The 16,453-nt window shown below is 38.4% G+C and overlaps 1 protein-coding gene across 3 annotated transcripts; it reads right to left on the reverse strand.

Moving 5' to 3' along the window:
• Window positions 1–1,182: 1,182 nt before the first annotated feature.
• On the reverse strand, window positions 1,183–15,510 carry LOC121527987 (glycylpeptide N-tetradecanoyltransferase 1-like). Of its 3 annotated transcripts, none has more exons than XM_041815049.1 (12): window positions 15,426–15,510; window positions 15,214–15,322; window positions 12,075–12,219; window positions 11,611–11,729; window positions 11,391–11,482; window positions 7,106–7,222; window positions 6,792–6,962; window positions 4,969–5,050; window positions 4,662–4,832; window positions 4,386–4,553; window positions 1,854–1,991; window positions 1,183–1,477 (listed from the first exon to the last, which is right to left on the reverse strand). In XM_041815049.1, exons 1-12 carry the CDS (start codon window positions 15,443–15,445, stop codon window positions 1,454–1,456), a joined length of 1,356 nt encoding a protein of 451 aa, XP_041670983.1. In that variant the 5' UTR covers window positions 15,446–15,510; the 3' UTR covers window positions 1,183–1,453. The 3 variants fall into 3 exon arrangements, 2 of the variants coding, with proteins under 2 accessions (XP_041670983.1, XP_041670982.1); XM_041815048.1 differs by having other exon boundaries at window positions 4,969–5,077; XR_005993463.1 differs by lacking the exon at window positions 1,183–1,477 and having other exon boundaries at window positions 2,354–4,553; window positions 4,969–5,077.
• Between the last annotated feature and the right edge of the window lie 943 nt (window positions 15,511–16,453).

Consider the following 16,453-nt stretch of genomic DNA (forward strand, 5'->3'; position numbering starts at 1 on the left):
TAAAATCCTTGTCAAAATGTTTGTTTACAGGATTTGCATGGTAGCACTGCCTTGTTTGGAAACAAAGAAGAATAATACAGTGTAGCACAAGCTTCATGCTCTGTTGAGGGCCATATTTAATTTAAATTAGAGAAATTTAGGGGCCGAACAAAAATGGGCTGTGGCCCATAGTTTGGACACCCCTGCTTTAAACCACTTTAAAGTTAGGTTAAAAAGTCTGACCTTTTCAAATAATGTCGTTCAATGTGGTGATTCAAATTGTTAACATGACCAACAAAAGGTACTTCTGCTTTACGAAAAGTATTACATTTTAAAAAAAAGGATGAACCATAATTTTATTGACCACGAGGCCCCCATTTGGCTGGGCCCCAGAAAGCTTTGCCCTTTACCCTACTTATGGGCAGCCTTGGTACACAACAATAATAAACTATACTGCAGTAGTGCTCATGTGGTTGTCCTCAATGAGAAGGCACGGCTTAATTTTATGGTTAGAGTGCCCCCTGCTGCTCATGAACTTAAAATATTTGTACCCTCCGGTTTCAAACTGAATTCCATTTCAGTAATACTGCACCTTCAAGTTTTAATAAATGGCTGTTTGTAGTTTTGACAAAAAGAAAGGTAATTAAATGGTGCAGGAAATTTTCAACAAAGCGAAAGTATGTAGTTAATTATAAGCAGATGAGTGTGAAATGATATGCTCATGAGCAGCGAGTATCCATTCCTTCAGGATAAATGTTCTTTTGAACTTTAAGGTATGGATTTTGTTCATGTGTGGTCATGAATTATTGTAAAAAATATGATTTATCTCAATTCAGCTGTTTGTCAACCATCAAAATATGTAATTCTAGTAGAAACACTCCCTATTGACTCATATTTATGGATTTATATCATGTCTAAATGAGATTTATCCTGATTTCATTAAGCCTAACATAATGCATATGCAGCATCTGCACTGACAGGCATTGTGTTGCCTCACATTTGAGTGTGTGTTTAGTGTGTCTGTATGTGCGTGTGTTTGCTCTGAAATGTGTGTGGAAGTGAATGATTAATGATCTTGTCCTTTAATCCCATTTGTGTTTTGTTGGCTCTAATATTAAGTGTCGTGTCACCAGAGGTTATATGAAGTGAACGGGCTGTCTAGAGAGTAACAACACATACACACACACACACACACACACATCCTGAACTGCTCGACTTTATTTGCTCAACTCTCCATCATGTCAGAAACTATCTTTCTGTGGCTCAGTGACTATTTGACATCCTGGTGATGAATGTATTTACAGACAGAATTTTGTCTTTGTTTCTCTTATTGGCTTGTGAGTGTGTTTGTGTGTTCTCTACAGTTTGCTGGCTTTCATTTAAAGCCCACATGCATGCTGATGCTGCAGTTTGTTTTTCTGCCAGTCACCGGTGTTTTTTACTTGACTCTTCTTCGTCTTCTTTCACTGCAACATTAGTTTGGTAACAGGAATCCCATCTGTAAAACATGCACCAAATACATTAATTGACTTGAATATAGCAAAATGTTATTGTTGCTAAAGTCTGAGTGAGTGTTCAGGTATATTGAAGTGTGATGTAACTACCCATATTGTGAGAGAATACAGGGATAAGTACATTGTAATGAAGCATTAAATTTTAGCTTAATTGTGTCATTTACCTCCTAAATTTCCAACTAAAAAGAAATCTTTGAGCTGTTCGGAAGATAAACATGTAATGATATTGATTCTAAGGGCATTTGTACAGTTGAATTGAAATGATTTAATGTTTACAGCCAAAGTAGGAGGACTTTGAGCTCTGAACGCTCACTATAACGGTGATGTGTTTTACAAGTGAAGCACTACAGGTCTTTGTACCTTGTCTGCGCTCATAGTAGGACACTTCCAGTTGTACAGGTAGTAATGAAGGCTTGAGTCATTGACGCTGAACTTCAGATTCTCCAGGAAACTCTGGTTATCCATCACGTCAAATGCAGAGAAGACGTCGTAACCTTTCTGTTAAAGGGGGAGAAGGGAATGCATTTGTTATTTTCTATATGAAAGGGAATCACACTCGTTGTTTGCAATTCAAGTCAAGTCTTTGCTTTTGTGTTTGCTACATGTAAGTCAGTTAAAGCTCCTATGATAATGTTGCCACTGAGTGACTGGGTCTATAAAGTTTTCTCAACATATGACCTGCAGCACAGGTTAGCTGTCAAATGAAGTGATTAACTGAGTTTTTTGCATTTTCAAAGTAAAACTGCATTTCAAACACAAAGTGCATCTACACAGAACAAAAACAGCAAAGAGATGAGGCGTAACAAATTGCCCCTATGGGATGCCAAAAGTGATAATGGCAGTTTTTGAAGGATACTAACTCAACAACTGCTGTCAGAGGACTGTTCCAACCTCGAGGATCCTTGAAATTTTTTCCAAGGACTGAGTCCTTCAAACAGAGAATTTCCAAGGATGCACATGTGTATCCTCCACTTGCAGGAATTTACCCACAAACCAACGTGCATTGTTTTCCTCCTCTTTAAAAACAAAAAAACAAAAAAAAAAACAAGAAAAAAAAACCGTAATATCTAGAGAAAGCTAGGTCCTATTTTGCTCAATACACTTTTAAATGTCCTGTTTCCACCTTGAATATGCTGTCATCATTACCGGTATTTCATATCATCAAAGTAAAGCTGGACAGGTATAAGTAGAGTCATATAATATGTATATAATATATAATTATATTATATATTAAATGGTCAATATGATCATATTATCATATATATTATGATTATATGATGATGTGATAGCTTATTAGACAGCACAGGGTATAACTGTGAAAGTTGTTGTTAGTACCCCCCATTTTGATTTCTGCTGCCGCCGTGCATATGGGCGTGACCCCTCCTATAACGTAATCATGCACACTCACTTGCCTGTTCCAAATGTGTGTTCAAGAGTTGCCAGGGAGGACTCTGGCCTCACCTCCAAGGGTCCTGACTCGGAAGGATCCTTCCCACGGAGGAAGGATCCTGGACTTTGAGAAACAGCTAAGGTCTCTAACTGTATGAACTCTAAAAGGGTTAGGAATATGCAGTCAGTTGCTTAAAGTCATTTTTTTGAAAAAGGGACTTAAATCACACAAAAGATGGCCAAACCTGTGAAAACAATGAAACTCTGGCAGACCGATTTGCCATTTGTTTGAAAATGACATACTGTATAAAAGTGGCTGTATCTATGCTCAGAAAGCCTTAAGTGTTTAAACTACATATTTCTAAATAAAGATGAGAACATTTGTCTGATACATAGAAAAGATGTATGGAAATGAGTTTGATTTAGCATGCAATTTTTTCCTGAAATTTCATCCAAAAGAGTTTAAAGGTTTAAATGTCTTTAAATTCATAAGATGCAATTAGATATCAAACTTTACCGTGGTAAAGAACTTTACCACGAAAACACGAGCCCCACTATCCCCCACACTTCCCCATCCTCTGTGATTTAACCAAAAGCAGCTAGGACTGACCTCCATTCAGATATACAGCCCAGAGGTGATTCAGTTGTTACCTCTTTTACCATGTTGACTGTCAGAATTATTGTATGAATGTCCTTAAAAGTTAATATTGACTGCTATTTTCAATCTAAGTCTTAGTTTTAGTCTTAAAGGGATACTTCAACATTTTGGCAAATTTGCCCATTGCCATAATCCCTATAGTCTTAGGAGTAGGTTCGTTACCTTTAGCTGTCAGTGCAAGCTGTTTTTAGATCGGCGGGGATGAGATGCAAGCTGCTCAGCTAATGCTACGGAGACATATGGTATTTCCGGCTTTCCCTCATCGAACTCATCAAATACACAATCCAACAACTCCAAAACGCTCTTGTGGACAAGTTGTGACCTGCACATTCACCACGCTATGAAATAATCATGGAACATTTTAAGACGGAGTTGTTTTAGAGGCAAATGCAAAACCGGAACTACACTTCAGACATGGCTGCTGGGCGGAGTGATTTCAAAAGCGCACGTTTAGTGCAGGTACTTCCATCAACAAAACTTGAACAACTTGTTGATTGTATGTCACATACAAATGATGGTTCCGTCAACAAAACATATTGTTTGCTGCCCATCCGCCTGCAAAGTTGACTTGTGGGGGCAAAAAGTAAGGGCATTACTGGGTATTGGGATATCTTGGCTGAGCCTTCATCCCCTCTCTAGCTATCATTAGCACACCTGAGAGGGTGGGCTCTCTTTCTTGAGGAAGCACTTTCCAGTCAATGTAAACACAGAGCTTAAAAAAACAAAACCAGATGAAGTTTGGATTCACTCTTAATATAAATCAAGTCAGGATATATTGTATATCTGCTATGTAAATTTCACACATTATGCCTCTATGTGACAGGAATTAATTCTAAATCACTTACAGATTTAGCCAGCACCAGAATGTCCTCCATAAGGATGACCGGGTCAGTTGCAGTCGAGGCAACACAAAGTAGAACTGCTGCTCTCAGGCCAGTGTGGAGCGGATGATTTAAGACCTTGTAGGAGGTGCAGTGGAAACTCACCACATCTGTCAGTGTGCCATCATCACTCTGTGTGTGCAGAGAAGTGTGATTAAATTTTTCAGAATATGGTGAGGAAAGCTAAAAAATAATCCACACAGAAAGGGCAAGTGAGGCTGAAAACATGTAAGGTCAGACCTCAACCACATAGGTGTCAATCACATTCTCCCTCGGCAATAGCCAGTGCTCTACTTCCTCTGAAGACAGCACGGAGCTGAGTTGAAACTTTCGGAGATGCGACTGAAGAACTGATTGTAACCCCACAACATCTGCTTTAGTCATTGGGCGCAGGCCAGGTGTCTTTGTCACCTTAGAGGAACCAGAGGAAAAACATATCAGGACAAGAGTATCTTTTGTTAACATATATGTCAAGGCTTTACATCTTCTAATGCCAGACTGTCAATGCACTCCTGGTTTTCACCTTTAGGTGGCAGCAGAAACTAACCTCAGGCAGACGGTTGAATTTGAGCGCTGTCTGCAGGTTCATGTTCTGTCTCAAACCTTGGAAGCCCACATCAACCAGCTTTCTGGGATTCAGAGGACGACACCAGTACCTAGAAATTGTATTTTTGTGTAGATATTACAGGAGCATTGTCCTTCAAAAACCTTGAGTCACAGCTGTAAAAAAGAATAAAAACATCTGTTCCATAAAAACAAGTTTAAATCTATAACAGTTAAAGAAACTTTATGTTTTATTAATGCGTTTATTGTGTGAACATCCGGTTTCAAAACTAACGTAACTTTAAATATTCATGAATGAATGCACAACTATCAAAGTCAAAGAGTCAGGGAGAAAACAGTCTTATAAATTAAATATGTTGAACATAAAAGTATTATCATGAGGTTTTTGAGTCTGTTAGAAGAGGAAGGAGAACAAAAGGAAGAAGACAATCTCAGTCCTCTAAGGGATATTCAGCTTTGTTGATCTGTCATTGAAGATGCTGCATTGAAATGCCTATAAAAAGTAATGGATGTTTTACTCTTGTATTGGTTTTGTAAACCAATCATGGTTAATATAATTAGGCTTTTTTGACAAAAGAAAATTACAGATAAAACTCTTTACTGTTTAAATGAAAAACAGATTTCTACAAAGTAATGTCAATTAAATAAGAATTCTGTAAGGTAAAATAAGTGATTGCATAAATAATCAGCCGCGTTAAGTGACTGACCTTGGATGACTGACGTTCATCCAATCAGTTTTTTTTTCAACAGCTCTGCCCTTTTCCAAACACTGGAAGGTTTTCCAGATGGATGTGTGAAACATAAGTTTGAAGCATAACTTTTATCAGAACTTGACCACATTTCTTTGTGAAAAGAAGAACAAAGAACAGCATTGACTTGTTATCTTTTCAAAAATGACAAAAGTCATGTACTGACATGTCTACAGTCGCCATGATTTGCGTTATGCAGCTCTCTATGGAGTTTAGCCTACTTGTCGGTGGGGTCGTACCACGGTTTGGGGCTGCGACATCACGTGTTTTGTTGCTGTGATTGGCTGATGATGGGACAGGCAGAACGTTCATCCAATCATCCTCTGATTTTTTTTTCAAAGGCTCTACCCTTTCCCAAATGCCGTCTGTGGAAGGTTTTCCAGGTGGATGTGTGTAACAAATCCATGTGGCATGTCAGGTTAGGAAAGCCCAGTTCTGATAAACCTACTGCTATAGCTGCATCTTTAAACTGTTGAACAGCTACAGTATAACTAAACCACACAACACAGATGCTAATTAGTCAAGTCTTTCTCTGACCAGTAACACGAGTTTCACTTTGAAACTTTGCTAAATGGATCCACCTAATCCACAGACATTGAATCTGGCCAATCCTTTGGCTTTGCATGGTAATCCCACACCTTGTAAATATCATGAACACGAGCCTCTCCAGCACTCACATCCATTTCTCACATTGTCAGTATGCATGTACTGGATCTTGAAGTGGCATCCTTCCAGTCATTGGTTCAAGTTTATACAAACAGAGCCAGGTCCACTTCAGAGTCTCTGTCTCTGATTCGTTCAACAGAATGCTTTTAAGGGTTAGACAAGTACAGGTGCTCAGAACTATATGATATATAAGATAGAAGAGCTGCCTTGAAAAATATGCATGCATTTTGACGAAGATTGATATTGTTTTTGTTCGGTTTGAAACCTACCCATCAGCTTTAAAGGTGTACTGAAAAACTTTTTTAACACTCTTTCAAAATTAAACTTTTTTTTTTTGCCTTTTTACACTTTCTACTTCAAGAGAGAATCAATACTGTGTAGCAGCCACTACCTGCAGGAGCTCAGCGGTGTGGGCAGCACTATACCAGCTGCGTAGAACGCCTGGTAGATTCCCTGCTGCTTGACCCGTCTGGTGAGCTCTCGGATCAAAACTGGAGTCATCCGCTTTAGGCGCAGCTTCTTGTGAACACACAGAAATTTGACCTGCACCATCCGCTTCTCCCTGCAGAGCACATATTTTAGCATTTTCTTTGAGACATTTACAGAGAAATTGCTACAGTTTTGTTGGAAAGCGCTCAGAATGCTGACATTACCCATCAGATGTCACATAAATTCATTATTTGCATATATTTATGAGATACTCACGTCTCATAAATGCACACGTCTGCAGGAACAGCAGCAATGAAGCCCACCAACTTGTTATTGGTGTCTACTCGCACAGCACAGTGCCACTCTGACAGCCAGTTAGGAGGCTGTAAAGCCCTTAAGAGGAAAAGAGGGACATAGATTGCAGTGCAACTCTGTGAATAAATGAATAGGGGTAGTTCAATAAACTCTGATTAAGGACAATTTCCTAGAAACAGATCGAGCATGAGGTGACTAGACTGGATGAATAGCTACAGCAATTTGCATTGGCCTCAGTGCTAAAGGTCTGTACCAATTCTAAGAATGCTGATCTTAGAATGTCTTACTTTTTTCCTGGTGTCTTTTATGAGAATGAATGTTGAAAAAGAATTATGAATGTTTTTGAAGGTTGGGGCTGAAATAATTAATGGAGACCACCAGAAACACCTTCAGCAGAAAAATCTTATAAACAACTATACAACTTATAACTGTGGCAAGGGTAGGGGGGGGGGGCATCAAAAAATCTCTTCCAGAGGCTTAACCAAACATTTTAAAATGGAATTTGATAATTTCATGATGAGAATTTGTAAAAGGGAAGTAGTAAAATTAAGGAATAGTTTGTTATGATGGGAAAAATGTCTGATGATACAATATGTATCAAAATGCAGGGGTGCCGATATCGATATATTGCGATATTCAGTGCTAAACATATTCATTAGACCACCCTAACCCTAACCAAAGTAAGGTTTATGCCACAGCTGCCCTAAATTAACAGCATTGGTAATTACCAAAATATTTTTATATATATTTTTTTTATGTTTCTGCAATGGTTAATGCACCAATATGTAGAAGCATTTTAACCCAAATGATATTTTTAATGCGAAAATATAATTATGTTATCCATGAATTTTCATATTTACTGATTTACAAAAAAACTGAAAAAATAGTAAAGCACATTATTATTTCTTGATTAATATGTCAAATTATAGTTATTTACTTGCATTCCTGAACAGAAAAATGAGAGCTGGAGAGCTCACTGAAAATGAAAGAGTCTGCATTAAAGCACTTCATGATGCTGGATGGTCTTCGAGACAAATATGACAGGTGGTCTAATAAATGTGTTAAGCACTGTATATATAAATACACATATTCTGTGTGTAGTCCTGCATCATCCCGCAATTAAACTGTCTTTGTGCAACCTGGAAATGAGGATTTTCCTGTTTGCTGTAATTAATTAAAATGTTTTCAGGATTTTTTACAAGAAAAGGGGAAAAATAAATTAATATAGAGTAAATGTACTCCTATCTTTTATATTTCATGTTATGGGGAGGGCATGATGTGACAGGCCACTGTTTTATTTTGTATTACGGAAGGATTAATTCTTAATGACACTAAGACGGCACAGGTCCTTACAAATAAAACGAAGTATTGACTGTGATTATGGTTGCACGAGTAAGACCAGTGGCAGCTTCAACAGGCTTGTTTCATGCTAGCCATTAGCTGTGATGCTATCGCTATGATGTCTAACTTGCAGATTTGTTGTGTTGTCTGAGTATTTCACTATGGCGTGGCATATCTTGCAAACGACTTGACTCCTGTCTAAGTTTGTACCGTCTTTAATGTTTTGGAAGCCAAAATAAGTCCATATATCTGCCACTTAAATCAATGTAAATACAGAAAAAAAGGGTAGTGCACCAGCATTGTTTGAAAGTTTGGTAACATCTGGAAGAATATACTCTACATAGTGTATGCCCTACACACACCATCTTCAAAACCAATCAAAAAACTGTCTCAACACAAATCAAGGTTGCACTCACTGTCAGATTTGCTGCAGCATGTGTTTACAAACTGCATGCATGTTCAACTTCTAGCAATCCACCTGGTAATGCACTTGACTTATATCTCTTTGTTTTGGTGCAATGCATGCTTACATAATCATATGCATGCATTGCCCCAGTCTGCTTTGTGCACTATAACTGCTAAATGTATTTGTGACTATTTGTTTTGTCTGTATGCATGATTTTATTGTTGTATGCATGTGCAGGGCATACACATGTAAATGTCCTTTTTTTCTATATTGCTCTGGGTTGCAGGAGTGCACGGGGTCAATTTGAATATGTGTGTAGTGTTTTTATGTTTAAGGTTTCTGTTTGCTACTCTGTTAAAATCTCTGTAAAATGATTAAAAAATGTTATTTAGGTTTGTTATTTGACAAGTCACTGTGTTATGAACCATCAGGCCACATTTCAGTAATGAAAAACATCTCTAAGTTTAAAAAATTAAGCTTCAAAATCATGAAAAATTATGCAGTAAAATCTGCTCCAGGATGGTGTGGGCGAGTGAATGAACTGAGGCCACACCCACTCAGGAGAAATACGATGTTCTAAAAAATGCTTCTGATCAGAGCGCAGCCTGGCTCTGTGTCAGAGCAGTGAGACAGAAGTTGGGGATTAAATTTACCTGTTTCCTGGTACAAACCTCTCTGTTATGATGCGTTTAAAGACCCGTAGGTCACCGTGGATGCAGGATTTGGGAAATTTACCTCACAACGAACAAAAAACACCTTGTAGCTGGCTGTTAACTAAGCAAATGCAGTGCCATCAGTAAAAATCTGACTGTACTGAGATGAACTGATTGGTGAATTTATATCATTGTAGTGGGAGTGAGGTAATTCCCCATCAAGACTGATGATGTCATGGCTCATTAGTTTGCCCTGCTCATATTAAATCAAGCCAGGAAGGAAGTGAAAAACTTTTTAATGATCTGAATCAAAAACTCAGTCACACATAGATCTCAGTGTTTTTAAAGCAACATTACTCCTAGTGTGTTAAGACACAAAGTTTGGATTTCACTTTACAGGGACTTTTGTGCTGCCTGTCTTTGGCCAGGACACTTTTGGAGATGATATTCTTAATATCAGTAAGGTTGTCCTTGTTAAAGAAATTTGGATAAATGTATTAATTTTATTCTGCATTCAATATTAACTTGTTTTTTTTTACATGCAAAACAACAATTTGATGTTGATCTAATGCCAGAGTATCTTCACAGAGCCTGCAATGGTTGCCACACAAATGGTATTCTGGCAGGCAAATGTATCAGTTTGATAAAGTTAGAATTTATATATTTCACTAAAATATATTTTTTGGGTAATGTTTAAAATTTTAGGTTTTTGTTTTATCCTCCTACCTGCATTTTAGGTGTTTGTGTGCTCCATTATAATAAATGTTGGTACGTGCGTGCGCATTACGTATGTGCACACACGCTCTGGCAAAAGCTTTTCCAGCATGGTAAAGGTAAGTCAATATTAAGAAACAGACCACTGATAAATGTCTCTAAAATTTGTTAATTACGATTCACATGCAGTCAAATTGGTGTGTTCTGTTTTATATAATGTCTAACATATTCTGCATCACTTTTGGGAAGTTCTGAGTGCACAAGTTAAGTAATTAATGACTTTGTTCTGTATAAACAGCTAATGTTGCTCCTCATTTGTCAAGCACTTCTTATTTTTTTATCAGGAGGAATTCTTGTTGGAGACCCACGACATTCATTTCTGTTTGTTACTGCAGGTATGGAGGTGATCCTATGTGTTTTATTAATAATATTAAGCTGTCTGCTGTTCCAGTGCAGGTATTTTATAAATGTTTAAACTCGTTGATGTGAATTTAGATGCATGTGTAAGACTTATTTTTTAGCAAAGAAAATGTAATATAAACAGGGTTTAGGTTAAAATTATAATTAATTTGCTGTGTTTATGCCTTCTTTCATTTGTTATTTATGCTAGAAATATTGTCTATGTTGTATTATTCATTATATTTAATTCATTCATTTATTTGTTTACTAAATTTTTTATAAACTTAAATGAGCTTGAAGCTTGAAGAGATACTTGTTGCAGACCCACGTCCCACACATCTAATGGGTTACTGTATTTCTGCCTGTTACTGCAGTGGCTGAAAGTAAAGAACCAGAACCTAGCAGTGGCTCCTGATTCACCATTCACTACCAGCCAGATCACAACCCAGACGACAGGTTTGCTAGCCTGGGGCATATTAAAACAGCGATATAACTGAACAACTGATAATACTTTCTGGCTTACAGTTTCCTAATATATTTGTGCTGCTTGATAAGATTATTAACAGTATGTCAGATGTGATAAATACTGAGCCACTGCATGGGCAGAGCATGCAGGCTCACAGTCTACATTGAGTTAAGATATAAAACAAGGGGTTAAAAAAGCCATTTTTGCAAATTCACACTCAAAACTCTAGAAACAGGGAGTGATGAAATGGTATTGCTTGTCACTTACCATTGCAGATACTCTGGAGAGAAGTCAAATCTGACAGTGTTGTCATCCTCCTCCATGTAATTGTCGTTTAGTAGATTACAAAGCTCTCTCATCTGAAAGGATGCATTGGAAAGCGGTGATTTAGCTGTGAATTTGTTTTTCTGAACTTCTCCATAAGAATTTGCAAATTTCACTCCAAGTTTCTGTTTTTATGTCACAAGCCAGGTATGTTTTTTTTTACCACTGTGAGATTGCTGAGGTCTAGGGTGTCCCAGGAGAACCCCTGAGGAAGGGAAAAGGGCTCCTTACGGACGCTGGCTTCACCCTCCAGTATAGGACCATGAGTCTCTGTCCTTTCACCTGAGGGCACAAACAGGCACTTTTTTTTGTCAGTGAGCTGAGAAAATTGTTCCCCCTGTAATTCTGTCCCTTCAGACTGAAACATTAAGTAAAAAGCTACTTTACTGTAAGCATAAAGAAGAGAAACATGAAAGGGGCAAGCTCTGTCCAAAAATAACCAAAAAAACTCTTAAGCTCACTCATTTACATGTTATGTCTTGATTGGGTGAGAACTAATCCATTACAACAACTCAACTTATTTCAAGATGAAAGTATAAAATAATTAATGTCAAACTCTTTCATTAAGTTTGAGCCACTGTTTCAGCTGGGGCATTTTCTGGCAGTACAAGAAATTACACTGCTTACCCAGTCTAGGGACAGGCTGTGTGTCCCAAAAGCGGTATGTTCGTTTCTTGGCCTGCTGCATGGTTTTTGGCAGGCTCGGGCCCAGTGAGAAGAGGTGGAGAGCTCTCTGGATCTCCTGCTGCTTCTTCTCTGGAAGAGCATCCAGCTTTAGGATGCAAGGCCAAGTAAGAAGAACAAACAAACAGACAAACAAACAAAAGAGAGAAAGACATGAAAAACACAAAATCACAAAAGAAAAAACATGTCAGCAGAAACTGCAAGTATGTGATAAAAATACTTTTTATACTAAGTTATTTTTCTGTGTGTACAAAGGAACCAGTGAGTTTTGATTTGATGTATATTAAGCAAACAAAGTTACTAGGTATGTATGAAATAATTTATCAGTGTGTATAAGGCTGTCACACTGTATACATAAATTTATGTTTGAATGACCTAATATTAGTTTTGGACAATTTATACGCTACCCTCTCAGGGATGGGTGTTTTATTCTAATCTATTTTCCATTTGTATTCCTCCCTTCTCCCTTTTTCTCTCTTCTTCCACTATCCCAGCCTGGGCTTTCATCCCTGAATGTATGCTCTGCAAGGTGGCAGTATTACGCCACTGTGCTACCTACAAGTGCTTGTTTTCCAGAGGTATAGGTCCACTATTAGTTCTGAATCATAATTTTTGCTCTTCTTGGAGAAGGCCAGATCACTTTATCTCCAACCTGGAATGCCACAGCCAGGACTCAAACCCTGAACCAGCACTTTAAGGCAGCAGACATCACTGTGCAGCCTGCCAGCACTTGTCTTCTGGGGTTTAAACCCGTTCCATGAATTGAGAGCAGTGGTTTTCAACCTTTTTTTGCACAAGACACACCTAAGATACAATGAAAATCTCAAGGCACACCTTATCTATTTCCCTTTCAAAATAGTCTCCACAAACATATTACAGTAACTTGATTTGTTATAGTAATAATGTATAGTTGTACAATTTTACATAGCACACCAAAAACTTGCCTCAAGGCACACCAGTTAGCCTTGCCACACCATTTGAGAAACACTGCCAGAGAAGCACAAAATCAGTGTTTGTTTCATGTCACAAAGGCCAGATCAATTAATCTCAAACAAGAACATTCACACTGCAAGGCAGCAGGATCAGCCACTACACCACTGTGTTGCCTGCCTGCCAGTGCTTGCTTTCTGTGGCTTTATACTCTTTCCATTAACTTTGGGAAGTTCAAATTCACAGCTTTTGCTACTTCCTGAGAAGATCAGATCACTTGATCTCCAACCAGGAGGGCCCCAGCTGAGGTTAACACGCTGGACCTTCACACCGTAAGGCAGCTGTCTTAACGATTACAACACTGTGCTGTCTGCCACTATCTGCAATTTTATGGTTTATGTCCATTCTGTTACCTTTGATTATTTCAAAATCGTGGCTTTTCGTGGGGACTCAAACCCTTGAACATCTGCACTGTAAGGCGGCAGTCTTGACCCTTACACCACTGTGTTGCTTGTCACAACCAACAATTTGTTGGTTGTAACAAGGAGGCCAAATTACTGCAGCTCGAACTGGGAAAACCTCAAGTGGGTCTCAATCCTGAATGTTTACATACTAAAGCAACAGCATAAACCATTACAGCACTGTGCTGCCTGTCACTACCAGCGGATGTGGGGTAATTGTCCTTTCTATTACCCTAGATTAGCTCAAAATCATGGCTTTTGCTTCTTCTTGGTGATGGGCAGATCACTGCCTCACCAACCAGGAAATCCCCCACTGGCATCAGGACCATTAATCTTTGCACTGTGAGGCAGCAGTCTTTACCATTACAGTACTGTGCTACCCATCACTTCTTGCAATTTGGGGGTTTATGTCCTTTCTATTACCCTTGATAAGCTCATTCGAGAGAAGGCCAGATCACTGTGGACCCAACAAGCAAAGCCCCAGGTGGGACTCAAACCCTGAGAGTTCACATTGTAAAATGACAGTTTAAACCGTTACACCACTGTGCTGCCTATCACTACTTACGATTTTATGTCCTTTCTATTACCCTAGATTACTTAAAAAAATGTAAAAAATATAATTGCTTTTGCTCTTCTTTGCAAACGCCAGATGGGTGCGACTCCAACCAGAAAAGCCACAGCTGGTGACAAACCTTGATGATTAGCACTGTAGTGCATCACTCTTAACCATTTAACCACTGCATTGCCTGTCAGTGCTTGCTTTCTAGGGGTTTATATCCTTCAAAAATCATAATCCACACCACACAGGAAGACTATGATGGGGTTTTGGACCCTCCCACCAATGCATACAAGTCTTAACCACTGTTCTGCCTTTCAGTGCTTGCCTGTATTTTTTTTTTATTTGTACTTTCTGTTGCATTCAGGCAGCTAAAAATTAAGATCCACTTCCCAGTGGGAGACAGCCGGCACACTGACTCCACATGGAAAGCTTCCATCCATAGTTCAAACCTAGGACCACCTCTGGGAGTTTGCACCACCAACTCCCTTGTCAATGGAATGGCTTGAAGTGTTTTTTTTTTTCTATTGAGGTTATCTTAACCTCTTCAGTATGGTAATTCAAAGCATGATCCAGCCATCAGAGGAAACCAGTCTTGCCAACTGTGTGGGCTGAGGCCCTAAAATTTCATTTTCCCAAGACAACCCCCACCAGGATTCAAACCTGATTAGTGAGTCAGTCATTGTTTAATGTATTCACCCCTTTGGCATTTGAATAATTTTATCAGGTTTTTGCAGTATTTTTTCAGAGATAAAATTTCCACCATTACAGATTTCATAATCTATTTAGAGCAAAAAAACATTTAACTTTAAACTTGCAATTCATAGTCTCTAGCAATGTCACTGACACATCCAGGCATACACTGGACCACAACGTAAAAGATAAGACTTATCACCCATTCTTATGGCCATCTGTTACGGTCTAAATACATCTTTTACATTCTTGGACAGGAGAAACTACACAGAAGAATGAATAAGTAGCACTGATGCTCCTCTGTGAGCATAGAGGACACAGTACTAAAGTCCTCTTAAAATGTACGGTGAAAACTGCTTACTCAAACATAAATACATTGATTTGTGCACATGAATACTAAAGTCAAATATATTCAGTTTCCTTTGTTGGAAACAACACAAACCACTGCAAAAGGGTCCCTGGGTCCCTCTGGTCTCCACGTATCCGCCTTCTTCTCCTTTTTTCTACTCTTTTTACAACCACTGTCCCCATCTTCTGCTCGCTTCTTATCCCTGTAAGACATTTTCATGCATTGATCTTGCTGCTATCATACTGAATCATTTTTTTTTTCACCAACCCAAAATAACAGAAAATGTTATATTCTTTCATACTCACAGTGAGTTTGAATCAGTCATTGTTAACAAGTGTGCGTCCTTGAAGCTGAGGCTGAATTGGGGTGTTTTTCTGACACATTTGTGGTTTTCTGCCCTTATCTCCATGAGCAGTAAGGGGAGGAGGGTGACCGCCTCTATAACCCAAACCAACTCCCATCAAGCCGTTAGATAACTTGGAGCAATTCTAACAATTAAGTGTAACTTCTCACAGCCTCCATGTGTCAGACAGCTGCTGAATAGAGAGCTCTGCGGCTGATTAAAGCTTAGAACAGCTTGATCCATGAAGTCAGTTTAATTGGTTGAAGTTTTCTAATTGTAGAGTTCGAATACTGGCCTCGATTTAAAATTCTGAACTTTAACCAAACTTCTTGTGTCTCTTGCGGGCTAATTGCTGTCTTTTTCAGGGTTGAGAATTTGATCATAGAATAGATGTGAAGCTCTTTCACTCAAAAACAATAGTTTAGCTTTTAAATTCACCTTTTTAAACAGTCATGCTGCAATATGGCTAACAATATTCTCCATCTGAAATGGCTTCATACAAAAATACATGACTCAGCAGGTAGAAATGGAAAAACCCACTGTTGATATCCTAGTAGGACATGCTATAAAATTATACAAGCAAAATGAAGTTTAAGGAAATTTTTGTGATGGATTTAATTTTTATTTACAACACAAGGAGAACACAAAATAGCAGGATCAGGGCACAAACTTGGTTACAGTCATGCTTGGGAAGCATTTTTTCTTTTCAGGGACAGAGAGAGTTCTTTATCAAGTGAAAAGTTCTTTGCAAAAATAAAACACTTTCCCTGAAGTAAACACATTCTCAGATCCTTTCTCAGATTTCATCCATCATCCGATTAACCATTCTTCATCTCAGGAAAGACACAGGCCGGAGATCAAAACCATATCTGGCGTATGTGGGAAGTGCTGAGTCACTGTTCAGAGGCTGGAGGAGTCACAGTTTTATGTCTGCAAATACATACATACTGTTTATAATTTTAAAACATCTACTTAAGTTATAGCTTTCAA

This window comes from Cheilinus undulatus, linkage group 20 (assembly GCF_018320785.1).
Source record: "Cheilinus undulatus linkage group 20, ASM1832078v1, whole genome shotgun sequence".
Taxonomy (NCBI): Eukaryota; Metazoa; Chordata; class Actinopteri; order Labriformes; family Labridae; genus Cheilinus; species Cheilinus undulatus.

Bases quoted from the DNA above. Each gene is read 5' to 3' on its own strand.
- LOC121527987 (XM_041815048.1), bottom strand. From the start codon at position 15,445: ATGACTGATTCAAACTCACT. The intron at 4,833-4,968 runs GTTAGTTTCTGC...GGTTCCTCTAAG, and splicing joins AATTCAACCGTCTGCCTGAG to GTGACAAAGACACCTGGCCT. The intron at 1,478-1,853 runs GTACAAAGACCT...CATGTTTTACAG, and splicing joins CTACTATGAGCGCAGACAAG to ATGGGATTCCTGTTACCAAA.